The sequence below is a fragment of the Eriocheir sinensis genome, chromosome 11 (assembly GCF_024679095.1).
Source record: "Eriocheir sinensis breed Jianghai 21 chromosome 11, ASM2467909v1, whole genome shotgun sequence".
Classification (NCBI taxonomy): Eukaryota; Metazoa; Arthropoda; class Malacostraca; order Decapoda; family Varunidae; genus Eriocheir; species Eriocheir sinensis.
The window spans coordinates 17926588-17940833 of record NC_066519.1 but is presented as its reverse complement, the minus strand read 5'-3'; the positions used below and the strand labels follow the sequence as shown (position 1 = coordinate 17940833).

Sequence of the window (14246 nt, the reverse complement as noted above, 5' to 3'; positions counted from 1 at the left end):
TTTTTTTAGCTTAAGTCAGTGTGTGTGTGTGTGTGTGTGTGTGTGTGTGTGTGTGTGTGTGTGTGTGTGTGTGTGTGTGTGTGTGTTTTCGTGTTAACTCTCTTGATCGTGTTTCTCTCTCTCTCTCTCTCTCTCTCTCTCTCTCTCTCTCTCTCTCTCTCTCTCTCTCTCTCTCTCTCTCTCTCTCTCTCTCTCTCTCTCTTATCTCCTCATTCCTCCACACTCCTTATCTTCTTAATTACCTCCTTAACCTTTTACTTCTGTCTCTTCCTTCTTCCTCTTCTTTCTCTCCCTTCTTCCTCTTCTTTCTCTCCCTCTCTGTCACTTTTTTTCTCTTGTCTTTCATTTCTTTCTATTAATTTTTTCGTTTTATTTTTCATTCCTTGCTTTCCTCTCTTCCTTTTTTTTTTTTACCCTTTCAATTTTCCTCCCTTCCCTCTTCTTTTTCTCTCCCTCTCCTCTTTCCCTTTTCCCTATCCTTTCCATACCTCCTTATCTCCTTCCATTCCCATTCACTTTTCCTTTCCTTCTCTTCCTCTCCTCTTCCCTTTCTATCATCTCTTTTCCCATTCCCTCATCTTCCTTCGTTCCTTCTCTTTCATGTCATCCCATTCTCTACACATTCACCATTTATACTTCCTTTCCCCCTTTTCTTCTCCCCCTTCCCTTCCCTTCTCCTCCCTCTACCATCATCCCCCCTTATCATCTTTCAATCCTTCTTCCCTATCCTTCACTTCCTATCCTCCTATCCCCCTTTTCCTTCCCCCTCCTTTCCCCTTTTTACTCTATGCAATCCTTCACCTATCTTCCCCTTTTTCCTTCCCCTTCCCTTTCCTCCCTTCCCTTCTCTTCTACCTCTGCAGTCCTTCACCCCTCAAGCTCTTACCTGCAATCAAGACACACCTTTACCTGAGCATGCACACCTATCACCTCCAAGACTAATGGTTCTGCAGGAGGAGGAGGAGGAGGAGGGGTGAAGAAGGGGAGGGTATTCATTTTTCATTTCTCTTTCATGACTTCAGAGGGAGGGAGAGAGGGAGAGAAGGAGGAAAGGAGAGAGAGGGAGAGAAAGGGGAGAGAGAGAGGTGAGGTGAGGTGTGATATTATGACAACAATTCTCTCTCTCTCTCTCTCTCTCTCTCTCTCTCTCTCTCTCTCTCTCTCTCTCTCTCTCTCTCTCTCTCTCTCTCATCGATGCAGCAAATAAAGCGAACAGAATGTGGGGCTTCATTAAAATAAACTTTTTATTCAAGAATAAAGATGTAATATATACTTCCGCTCTACAATAGTTTAGTCAGACCCCACTTGGAATATGCGGTACAGTTTTGGTCTCCCCACCATGCAAAGGACATTGCTAAACTAGAAGGTGTTCAGCGTCGGGCAACAAAAATGATCCCTTCCTTGCGCAACAAATCCTACGAAGAAAGTCTTTCCACCCTTAACATGTTCTCACTTGAGAAACGTCGCCTCCGAGGAAAACTGATCGAATGTTTTAAAATACTTAATGGTTTCACGAATGTAGACAGAACAAAATTGTTTATGATCGATGACACTTTGCGAACGAGGAACAATGGCACAAAACTCAAATGTAGACAAGTAAATTCAGACTGCACCAAATTTTTCTTCACCAACGTTGTAGTGCGAGAATGGAATAAGCTCCCACCATCAGTGGTCCAGTGTAACACGATTGACTCCTTTAAAAACAAGCTCGACCGTCACTTCCTGGAACTTAATATTAACTAGAGTAGAAAAGCAACGTTTTGGAGCCATCTGATTAATGTAAAATCACTTGGGTTTAAGGACAGACCACCTAGTCTGGACCATGGGGTCTGTGTGGTCAGACCATGCTGTCTCCCTTATCTTATCTAACTTTTCCTCCTTTTTTTCTCTCTATCTCTTTCTTCTCTTATTTTCTCTTCCTCCTTTCCTCCTAATCCCTTACTTACCCTTTCCTTTCTTCTTTTTTTCCTTCTATATTTCTTTTTTATTCCTATTTCTTCATTTATAATTTTTTTTCTTTTTTCTATAATATACTTTTTGATCATTTTTTTCTTTCTTTTTATTTATTTTCATGTCTTATTTTCTCTCTCTCTCTCTCTCTCTCTCTCTCTCTCTCTCTCTCTCTCTCTCTCTCTCTCTCTCTCTCTCTCTCTCTCTCTCTCTCTCTCTCTCTCTCTCTCTCTCTCTCTCTCTCTCTCTCTCTCTCTCTCAAATACAGGTTATGTCCTCCTCCTCCTCCTCCTCCTCCTCCTCCTCCTCCTCCTCCTTCTCCTCCTTCCTTCTTTCATTCATCACTCCTGCATTGCCGCATGAGAGAGAGAGAGAGAGAGAGAGAGAGAGAGAGAGAGAGAGAGAGAGAGAGAGGCTAATACTCCTTTTTATCCTCCTCGTCCTCCTCCTTTTTTTTTCTTCTTCTTCTTCATATCTTCGCTTCCTCAATTATTATTCTTTGCCACGTAGTACACAATTAAACCCTCCTCCTCCTCCTCCTCCTCCTCCTCCTCTGCCTATTTATTTTTCTTGTTTTTGCCTGACATTTTTTTTTTTTTTTTTTTACAGCAAAGGAGACAGCTCAAGGGCACAAAAAAGTAAACATTAATAAAAAAAAAAAGCCCGCTACACGCTGCTCCTAAAAAGAATCCAAAGAGGTGGCCGAAAGATAAGTCAGTTTCGGGAGGAGAGGTGTCCTGATACCCTCCTCTTGAAAGAGTTCAAGTCGTAGGCAGGAGGAAATACAGATGAAGGAAGATTGTTCCAGAGTTTACCAGCGTGAGGGATGAAAGAGTGAAGATGCTGGTTAACTCTTGTATAAGGGGTTTGGACAGTATAGGGATGAGCATGAGTAGAAAGTCGAGTGCAGCGGGGCCGCGGGAGGGGGGGAGGCATGCAGTTAGCAAGTTCAGAAGAGCAGTCAGCGTGGAAATATCGATAGAAGATAGAAAGAGAGGCAACATTGCGGCGGAATTTAAGAGGTAGAAGACTATCAGTATGAGGAGGAGAGCTGATGAGACGAAGAGCCTTTGCCTCCACTCTGTCCAGAAGAGCTGTGTGAGTGGAGCCCCACACATGAGATGCATACTCCATACGAGGGCGGACAAGGCCCTGTATATGGACAGCAACTGTGCAGGGAGAAGAACTGGCGGAGACGGTACAGAACGCCCAGCCTCGAGGAAGCTGATTTAGTAAGAGATGAGATATGAAGTTTCCAGTTGAGATTTTGAGTTAAGGATAGACCGAGGATGTTTAGTGTTGAGGAAGGTGATAGCTGGGTGTTGTCAAAGAATAGGGGATAGTTGTTTGGAAGATTGTGTCGAGTGGATAGGTGGAGAAACTGTGTTTTGAGGCGTTGAAGGACACCAGGTTCTTCTTGCCCCAATCGGAAATAATAGTAAGGTCTGAGGCTAAGCGTTCTGCAGCCTCCAGCCTTGAGTCGTTAAGTTCCTGAAGGGTGGGTCTTCTATTAAAAGAAGTTGAATAATGCAGAGTGGAATCATCGGCGTAGGAATGGATAGGACAGTTCGTTTTGGAAAGAAGATCATCAATGAACAACAGAAAAGAGTGGGAGATAGGACAGAACCCTGTGGGACACCACTGTTAATAGATTTAGGGAAGAACAGTGACCGTCTACCACGGCAGAAATAGAACGGTCAGAAAGGAAACTGGAGATAAAGGTACAGAGAAGGATAGAAACCGTAGGAGGGTAGTTTAGAAAGCAAAGATTTGTGCCAGACCCTATCAAAAGCTTTTGATATGTCCAGCGCAATAGCAAAAGTTTCACCGAAACGGCTAAGAGAGGATGACCAAGAGTCAGTTAAGAAGGCTAGGAGATCACCAGTAGAACGCCCCTTGCGGAACCCATACTGGCGATCAGATAGAAGGTCAGAAGTGGAAAGGTGCTTTTGAATCTTACGGTTGAGGATTGATTCAAAAGCTTTAGATGAACAAGAAAGTAAAGCAATAGGACGGTAGTTTGAGGGATTGGAGCGGTCACCCTTCTTAGGTACAGGCTGTGTGAAGGCATACTTCCAGCAAGAAGGAAGGATAGATGTTGACAGGCAGAGGCGAAAGAGTTTGACCAGGCAGGGTGACAGCACGGAGGCACAGTTTTTAAGGACAATAGGAGGCACTCCATCAGGTCCATAAGCCTTCTGAGGATTGAGGCCAGAGAGGGCATAGAAAACATCATTTTGAAGAATCTTTATAACAGGCATAAAGGAGTCAGAGGGGGGATGAGTAGGAGGAATATGCCCAGAATCGTCCAGAGTGGAGTTTTTAGAAAAAGTTTGAGAGAAGAGTTCAGCCTTAGAGATAGATGAGACGGCAGTGTTGCCGTCAGGACTGAGGAGTGGAGGGAAAGATGAAGAAGTGAAGTTGGAGGAGATGTTTTTGGCTAGATGCCAGAAGTCACGGGAAGAGTTAGAGAAAGCAAGGTTTTGACATTTTCTATTAATGAAAGAATTTTTGGTTAGTCGGAGAATAGATTTGGCACGATTTCGGGCAGAAATGTAAAGTTCATAATTAGCATTAGTTTGAAGGCTCTGGTATCTTTTGTGAGCTACCTCTATATCATTGACAGCACGAGAACAAGCGTGATTAAACCAAGGCTTTTTAGCGTGAGGAGTAGAGAAAGAACGAGGAATGTATGCCTCCATTCCAGAGACAATCACCTCTTTCACAATCCTCCTCCTCCTCCTCCTCCTCCTCCTCCTCCTCCTCCTCCTCCTCATTCTCCTCTTCATTATCGTCTTACCTGTGTTGTTTTCTCCTTGTTATCCTCTCCTCCCTCCTCCTCCTCCTCCTCCTCCTCCTCCTCCTCCATCTTTCTCCATGTCATCCTCAGTCTCTTTATATTCCAGCATCTTCCCCTTCGGCTGTGTCTGAACCACTGATATTCGTACTCAAATTATCCTCCTCCTCCTCCTCCTCCTCTTCCTCCTCCTCCTCCTGCAGGGTGCCTCGGGGTGTCGCTGCATCGGCCCGCACTCTTGTCCTCGCTGTGCTAAAAATAATCGTCAGTTTATTTTTGGACGAGGAAAAGCGCGGATAATTCTTTGGTTGCGTCCACAAGCATACCCGTCAGGAGTCCCACACGTGATTGGCTTCCTCCCCGTGTGTTTGTCATCTAAGGGTGGGGGAAAGGGTTGGGGGAGCGTCCTTAGAGAGAGGGGGAAAGGGAGGGGAAGAAAGAGGGAGGTAAGGAGAGGGAGGGGTAAGGAGAGGGAGGGGAAGAAAGAGGGAGGGGTAAGGAGAGGGAGGGGGAGAAAGAGGGAGAGGAAAATATTGAGGGAGATGGGAAAGGAAGAGGCAAAATGAGGAAGAGGAGGAAAAGAAAGGAAAGGGAGAGACAAAGCAGGAGAGGGGAAAGAGAGGGAAGGAGGGGAATGTAAGAGGAAAAGAGAGGGGAGGGGGGCGGAAAAGAAAGGAGAGAGGGGAAAGGGAAAGGAAAAGTGAGGGAGAGAGAGAGAGAGAGAGAGAGAGAGAGAGAGAGAGAATAAACGGTGTATTATTTTTCCTTGTGGAGTCGTTCAGGAGGCTTGCTTTTCCTCTCTTCTGTTTGTTTCAATGGGGAAAAGAGTGAGGAAAATCCGTCCTTGAGAGAGAGAGAGAGAGAGAGAGAGAGAGGACAGTGGGGGTATTTTGTGTTATATTATTCTTGAGGTTTTATTTATTTATTTATTCTCTTGGTTTGTTTCCTTTTTTTTGTCACTTGTATTGTTTTTTTTTTTTGTTGTTGTTGTTGTTGTTATGGAGTTTGGGTTATGGTTCATGTTCTCTTTCTTATGTTCTATTTTTTTTTCATATGTTTATTTTTTATCGTTTTCTTTCTTAGTTCTGTATTTTTTTCGTGGTTCATAATTTGCTTGGGATTCGAATTTTCTTATATAACATCTCATTTTTTTTTTCATTTCCTTAGTTTTCTTTTTATTTCGTGTCATTTTTTCTTTTACTTTTCTATCGTCCACCTTTTCTTTCTTCTCTCTACATTTGCTTTCCTATCCACCTTTCTTCGTTTTCCTTCATTTTTATATTTCCTTCATTTCGTCCACTCTCTTCAGTTTCTCTCTCCATCTAACTCATTTATCTTCCTTAAGTCTAATCACGTCCACCTCGTCCGTCCTTTCTTCTCTTTCTTCTCTCTCCATCTGCCTTTCCTATCCACCTTTCTTCATTTTCTTCTTTATATTTCCTTCATTTCGTCCACACTCTTTATCACACTCTAATCACGTCCACCTCGTCCGTCCTTTCTTCTCTTTCTTCTCTCTCCATCTACCTTTCCTATCCACCCTTCTTCATTTTCTTCTTTATATTTCCTTCATTTCGTCCACACTCTCTTTAGTTCCTCCATCTAACTCATTAATCACGTCCCCCCCAACCCCAGGAAAGTACCTCGAAAATAATACGAGCGATAAAAAACAAGATGCACTCGACTATCGCAATTCTCTGCTTGCTTTTCCTGGTATCGCATGGGCGTGTGTTTTCCTCGTCTGGGTGCAGTTCATGAGGTTGGGTCGGGTAGCGTCACTTGGGTACGGGACGGTGCAGGCTGCGGGCGGGGTACAGCTGTTGGGTTCGTTGTGATCAGGTTGGGTCTCTCTCTCTCTCTCTTTGGTTGGTGAGTTTTGGGTCTCTCTTTTTAAGCTGCTGTGGTTCTTGATTGCTAAGGTCTAGGTGTTGTGTTGCTCTTTACCTGTGCTGTTCTGTCTGTGTCTGTCTCTCACCCGTCTTGTCGCTTCTCGTCCGTTACTTGTGTGTTTTTCGTCCGTTTTCTGTTACTGTTTTGGTTTGGGTATCTTTTTGTACCTTTTGTGTCTCTTGTTCTTTAATTTTTGGGTCCATTTTTTACGCTGTTGTGGGTTTTGTTCTAAGTTCTGTCTTTTTTTTTTTTTTTTGTACCTTTGCTGTTCCGTTTCTATCTGTCTCATTTTTCTCGTCCCGTCTCGTTCCTGTCCAGCTTCTGTCTCACCTGCCCACACCTTAGCTATATATCTCTTTTGTTTGTTCTTGTTTCTTTCTTTTTTTCCGTTTTCTTCATCGTCTTTCAACGTTTCTTTCTTACATTCTTATTTTTCATTGTCCATTTTTTTTTTTTTTTTTGTTATCCGTTTCTATCTGGCTCTCTTTCTTCTTCTCTTTCCCCAATTTCTAACGTCCTTTTTTTCCTTTATTTTGTTCTTCCTCCCTCTGCCTTTCTTTCATTCTTCTTTACTTATTTTATCGTCCAGTCTTTCTTTTTTTCCTTCTTTCTCCGTCTGCCTTTCTTTCAATTTTTCCTTTTCTCTTTTATTTTTTATCATCCATTCTTTCTTGTTTTTTTCCTGCGTATTCCTTTCTCCCGTTTCTCTGTCGTTCACTTCCCAGCTCCTCGTTTTTCCTTTCATTTAATATCTTTTACGTCTGTCAGGCTCTTCTTTTTTTATTATCTCCATCTATCTTTCTCCTTCTTCGTCTCCCTTCTCGTGTTTCTTTGTTTCTTGTTTCTTTCGCCTTTTCCTAGTTTCCTCTTTCTCGTTTCTCTTTCTCTATTCCTTTATTCCGCTTCTTTCTCATTGGCTTTCTCGTTCTGACTCTTATTTGTTCTGTTTTCCAAGGGATTCGTTGGTTAGTGAAGCTTCGAACACGAGTTTAAAGTTTTCGTGGGAGTGTTCTGAAGCACGTTTTGAACCCGTAATTGCTTCGTCCAAGTTTCGAAAGTGTTTGCTGAACCGCCGGTGACATGACGCTCATCTGGTGCTCCTTCGGTACGTGTGTGTGTGTCTGTGTGTGTGTGTGTGTGTGTGTGTGTGTGTGTGTGTGTGTTCTAGAAAGATACGAAAATAACTGATGACGATCTGTTGGTGCATGGCTGCTTCTTGTGTGTGTGTGTGTGTGTGTGTGTGTGTGTGTGTGTGTGTGTGTGTGTCCCGCCCCGCCCTAACTCCCTCCTGTTCCAGGCGCAGCGCGCGGCCCGGCGGGTAGCGGCAGGATGGAGGCGGAGCGGTTCCTGCTGAAGTGGAACAACCACCAGACCAACCTGGTGACGGTGTTCGACCAGCTGTACGAGCAGGAGGCCTTCACGGACGTCACCCTCGCCTGTGACGGCCGCACCTTCGCCGCCCACAAGGTGATCCTGTCGGCGTGCAGCCCCTATTTCCAGGCGCTGTTTCTGGGCAACCCGTGCAAGCACCCCATCATCTTCATGCGGGATGTGCGCGCCGGCGACATGGAGGCGCTGCTCAGCTTCATGTACCGCGGCGAGATAAACGTGCACCAGCATGACCTCTCCTCCTTCCTGCGCACCGCGGAGAGCCTGCAGATCAAGGGCCTCTCCGACTCCTCCGAGCGGCACAAGGAGACCTCCAAGATCCTGGAGGCCATGGAGAGGAAGTTCTGCTCCTCCAACATGCAGCAGCAGCAGCAACAACAGCAGTCCCAGCCCTCCCTCAACGCCTGCACCCCCACGCTGGGCGGCGCCGCCCTCGGTGGGGCCCTGGTGCCCACGGTGGGCGTCGGCGACTCCCCGCCGCCGCCCTCCAAGAAGTTCAAGTCCCTGGATGACTTGCCGCGCATCCTGCCCAAGATGAAGCCCCTGGCCACGCCGCCCGGCCTGGTGACGCCCGTGCCCGGCCTACTCACACCCATCACCCTCGCCGCCACCGTCATGAAGAACGCCGCGCACGCCGCCCACGCCGCCCAGAACGCCCGCGTCAGTCCGCCCACCCCCGAGACGACCAACTCCTCGCCCACCACCGACGCCTCCACGCCCCCCAAGGACCGCAAGAAGGTGAGTGCCTCTCCCCCTCCCCCTCCCTCCCTCCCTCCACCCGTTGTGCCGACCGCAAACGAGGAGTTTTACTTCACTCCTACACCTACCCCCCCCCCGGCCCCCACCCCTACAGTTCACATGTCCCCCCCCCTCCGCCCCCCTCTCGGCAACCCCGCCCCCCCCGTCCAGTCACCGCCGCCCCCCACAGAGCCAACAGACCGCAGCGTCCGGGAGCTGCCAGCCCGCAATACTGCAACGGCACCCCTACCCCCCCTTGCGCCTCCTCCTCCTCCTCCTCCTCTTCTATAATAATGATAATAATGATAGTAGGAATGACAGTAATGATAATAATAATAATAATAATAATAATAATAATAATAATAATAATAGTAACAATAATGACTCACTTGATTGTCGTTAATTACATCGTCTTAGGAGAGAGAGAACAATTAAATGCTAATTAAAAAAAAATAGCACGCACGGAGAAAGAAAAAAACATATCATCTCCATCTTCACGACTCACCACCACCACCACCACCACCATCACCACCATCATCATCATCATCATCATCATCATCATCATCACCATCATCATCATCATCACCATCATCATCATCATCATCATCATCATCATCACCATCTTGCGTTCTCTCCTCACCAGCTGATCCATTACGTCATTTGTTTACGTAAATCAGCTGACCTCGTGTGTTGACGTCACTCGGTCTGCAACCACAAGCGAGAAAGACAGAGATAGATAGATAGATAGACAGGCAGAGAGAGAGAGAGAGTGATGCTTCCTGCCCCGGATATCAACAGTTAAGTCAATATTTTAAGTGTTAATTATATTCTACCCCTGCCAACCCCTGTCAGAGAGACGCCCCACACTCCCCTTTGCTGCCATCACGTCCCTTCCTACCCCTTCCCCTACCCACATCCCCTACGATCACACCCTCCATCCCCTTCCATTACACCGTTTCTTCCCCTTCTCTTCTCTCCTCTAACCCCCTACCCCCCTTCTTCCCCTTCACTTCTTCCATACCCTTCTGTAACATACCCTTCTGACCCTTCCAGTACCCTACACACATACCCTGCCAAGCCTCACACCCTCACTTACCCTATGCATCCCCTACCAAACCCTGTCTTCTACCCCATTCCCTGCTGTACATACCCTTTCGTACCCTTCCAATACCATACACATATACCCTGCCAAGCCTCACACCCTTACCCTATGCGTCCCTTACCAAACCCTGTCAAAGAGATTCCACAGTTCCCCTTGCTCCCATCACACCCCTTCTTCTCATTCCCATCTCTCTTTCCCCTGCTATTCATACCCTTTCTGACCCTGCCAATACTCTTCACACACCCTGCCAAGTCTCACATATTCCCTTACCCTGTTCTTACCCGTCTGAAATCATACTCCCTCTGCCCCCTTCCCCTACCCTCATCCCCTGCCATTATACACCTTCTTCCCCTTCCTCTACCCTCATCCCCTGCTGTACAGACTCTTTCTTACCCTGTCAATACCCTACACATATACCCTCTCATATTGCACAGCCTCTATCACATCCCCTCTTCCCCTTCCTTTCTCTCATCCCCTGCTGTTCATACCCATCACCCTACTGTTACCCTGCCAAGTCTCACATCCTCACTCACCCCTTTCTCGCCCTGTTCTCACTCTAAACACATCCTCTCACCCTGTCACCCTGTCATTTTCAACACCCTACCAACTTTCACAGCCTCACTTAACCCTTCCTCACCCTAGCCTAACTTTTCTCACCCTAAACACACCCTGCCAACACAGTACCCCTTCACCCTGGTCACCCTGCCATTCCACACACCCTGCTACCTCTCACCACGTCACCCTACCCTTTCCTATACCTCCCCTACCCCCCCCACTCCCCCACCCCTGGCATGTCCCCTTCTGCATCTAATCGATTATATATTTACCCCCTGCTAACCCCCCCCCCCCCCTGTTCAACCTTCCCCCTCTCCCTCGCTTGTCCTGGAACACCCAATGACTGACTTTGCTACTCTGTTTCACTTTTACTCATGTTGTTTTTGTTGTTTTTTGTTCTTCCTTTCTGTTCTCATTCTTTTTTTAGTTGTGTTTTTTATATTGTTTAAACCTCTCCTCCTCCTCTCCTCCCTCCTCCTCTCCTTCTCCTCCCCCTTTTCCTCCTCCTTCTCCTCGTCTTCCTTGTTTAAACCTCCTCTTCTAGTTCTCCTCTTCTCCCTTTTCCTCCTCCTCCTCTTCCTTCTCCTCCTCTTCCATGTTCAAACCTCCTCTTCTAGTTCTCCCCTTCTCCCTTTTCCTCCTCCTCCTCTTCCTTCTCCTCCTCTTCCTTGTTTAAACCTTTTCTAGTTCTCCTCCTCCTCCTCTTCTTCCTTCTCCTCCTCCTTCTATATGTGTGGCTGTTCTTTCTGTGTATTCCTATGTATTTCTCCTCCTCCTCCTCCTCCTCCTCCTCCTCCTCTTTTCCGTTTTGGCTCTCTTCCTATGCCCTTCGCCCACCAAAAGCTCTTCCAGACCCCTCCTCTTCCTCCTCCTCCTCCTCTTCCTCCTCTTCCTCCTCTTCCTCCTCTTCCTCCTCCTCCTCTTCCTCCTCCTCCTCTTCCTCTGCCTCACCACACCCTTTCCAGAACCCTGCCAACTTACCCCAACCTGCTAGCCAACGCAACCTCCTCCTCTTCCTCCTCCTCCTCCTCCTCCTCCTCCCATTTTCGATCCAGCCAGCAAAGGGAGGTGGGCAGTATCGATTATCAGGGAGAAAGAGGGAGAGAGGGAGGGAGAGAGAAGGGCACTGGCAGCGTTCCTCTCTCTCTCTCTCTCTCTCTCTCTCTCTCTCTCTCTCTCTCTCTCTCTCTCTCTCTCTCTCTCTCTCTCTCTCTCTCTCTCTCTCTCTCTCTCTCTCTCTCTCGCCTATCCTGAGGGGAGTGATGGAAGGGCCAGTTCTCTCCCCTCTCCTCTCCCCTACCTCCCCTCTCTCCCTCTTTTTCCTCCAGTTCAGAGAGGGAGGAAGGGAGGAAAGGGGGGGGGGGGAGGGAGGTATGACGCAGAATGTGAGGTGACGGAATACGTGTGTGTGTGTGTGTGTGTGTGTGTGTGTGTGTGTGTGTGTGTGTGTGTGTGTGTGTGTTCCAATTGAGTCCAGCATCCCAAGTTACCTCTCTTCCTCCTCCTCCTCTCTTCCTCCTCCTCCTCCTCCTCCTCTTCCTCATGGACTAGATCCACTATTCCAGATCAATTTCCCTCCATCATATCCTCCACTTTTTCCCTCCTCCTCCTCCTCCTCCTCCTCCTCCTCCTCCTCCTCCTCCTCTTGGCTAATCCACATCCTTGCCGCCATCTTTAAAAAACACGATGCCCTTTTTTTGCTTTGTTTTTTTGTTTTCCTTATCATTTGTCTGGCCTGTTTTTCCTCTTGTTTTTTTTCTTGTTTTTTTATTTGTTGCAGTTATTTCCTTAAGGCTCCGAATAGTGTGTTTTTCAATCGTCCTTCATCCGGTCTTGAAAGAGAGAGAGAGAGAGAGAGAGAGAGAGAGAGAGAGAGAGAGAGAGAGAAAATAAATGAAGATAAGATAAGAGAAATAGAGATGTAAAAAGGGAAGGAGAAAAGGAATGAAAGGAGATAGGAAAGAAAGAAAAAAAGTGAAGGTACGGTAAGGAAAAGGAGAGATAGAAGAGAAAATGGGAAGAAAAAGGAGATAATGAGAGAGGGAAGATGAAGAAAAGAGGAGGGAGAGAGAGAGAGAGAGAGAGAGAGAGAGACTATGGAAAGGAAAACCAGGAAAAGACAGAGAAAAAGAAGGAGAAAGAAAGTGAGTGAGGGAAGACGAAAGGAAAAGGGAAAAGAAAAGGAGGAAAAAGTAGAGAGCTCGAAAGGAAAGAAGAAAGAAAAGGAAGAAAAATGAGGAAGTGAAATGATCGGCATTGCAAGTTCATCATAGTCATACAAAACATCATAAGAAGATAAGAACACAAGAACATAGGGAGACTGCAATAGACCTACTTAGTAATAGCCAACACAGGGCAGCTCCAGATCCCCCCCCCCCCTACTACCATCTGTCATCCTCGTCCATGTAGCTATCGAGTCTACTCTTAAAACAAGCTATCGTCCCTGCACTCGCTATACGGTTGCGAGTCTATCCCATTCCCCCACCACCCTATTACTAATTCAATGCCTGCCTATTTCCCTAGTAAATCTATACTTTTCTTGTATAAATCCATTACTGAGTGTTCTATCCTGCTGGCTAATTCTCAGTACTTTACTTAATATCGCCTTGAGAGATAATAATTAATAAGAAGACTCATCATACTTAAGTAACCCCTCCATCGTATTTATTAATCAGAGAGAGAGAGAGAGAGAGACTGGTGCTGTACAGGTGTTTGTTGGTGGAGGGAGGGAGGGAGTGAGGGAGAAGGGGGAGGGCGCGGGGGGGGGGGTGATTTTCTATCTCCACGTGATCGGGGAGGAAGGAAGAGGAGGAGGAGGACTGACTTTCATGAGTGTTGATGAGAGAGAGAGAGAGAGAGAGAGAGAGAGAGAGAGAGAGAGAGTTGTATACCGAAGAACTTGAAGACATAGAAGTGGGCATGAGAGTGTGTACGTTCGTGCGTGTGTGTGTGCGTGTGTGTGTGTGTGTGTGTGTGTGTGAACCTAAATACTACGTACGCAAAACACTGAGGATCTGTGCGCGCGCCTCCATGTGTGTGTGTGTATGTGTGTGTGTGTGTGTGTGTGTAGGCGTGGCATACAGACGTGGCCCCTGCGTGGGTAGTATTGATCAAAGGGGGCGAGGGGTACAGCAGGGCCCGGTGCTCCCCTCTCGCTCCCCCCCCCCCCTCCCCCCTCTTCCCGCCTGCGACCCTTCTCTCCCTCACGCTGTCCCTCCCCTCGTGCCCCCCTCCCTCCCCCCTCACACTGCCCCCTTTTCCACCAAACCTCTGACTAACCTCTCTCTCTCTCTCTCTCTCTCTCTCTCTCTCTCTCTCTCTCTCTCTCTCATGTGGTGTATAGTGAATGTGGAGCTAAATGAGGAGGAGGAGAAGGAGGAGGAGTAGCGTGGTGATGCGTCTTTGCTTAATCATCACCATCACCACCACGAGGCAGATGGAGGTGATGATGATGACGATGATGGTGAAGGTGATGATGGTGGTGGTGGTGGTGGTGATGACGTATTGTTGGTTACAGTTCGAAACACTCTTAGACAAAAAAGAAACATTTGAGGCTCTTTAAAATGTGTGTGTGTGTGTGTGTGTGTGTGTGTGTGTGTGTGTGTGTGTGTGTGTGTGTGTGTTCGCTGGACAAGTGGAACATGGTGGTCTCCGGATTTCGCTTTGTATATAAATTCTATCGATTATAACCAGGGAGGGAGGGAGCCACGTGTGTGTGTGTGTGTGTGTGTGTGTGTGTGTGAGGTGGCATTGGGGAGGGATGGGCTGTTACTACGAGAATTCCCTCCACTACCCACTCTCTCTCTCTCTCTCTCCTTTCCTCCCCCT

General features: G+C 47.2%; 1 protein-coding gene across 7 annotated transcripts in view; it reads left to right on the top strand.

Annotated features, from left to right (window-relative positions):
• Nucleotides 1-14246, top strand: part of LOC126996962 (nascent polypeptide-associated complex subunit alpha, muscle-specific form-like) — a 43972-nt gene that overhangs the window by 5586 nt on the left and 24140 nt on the right. For 6 of the 7 annotated variants that reach the window (XM_050857918.1, XM_050857924.1, XM_050857923.1 and 3 more), the window contains exon 2: nt 7932-8761. In XM_050857918.1, the coding sequence (XP_050713875.1) occupies nt 7932-8761 (830 nt within the window). Of the gene's footprint in view, nt 1-7576; nt 7740-7931; nt 8762-14246 lie in introns of those variants that run through there. The other variant, XM_050857919.1, reaches the window with a different exon arrangement.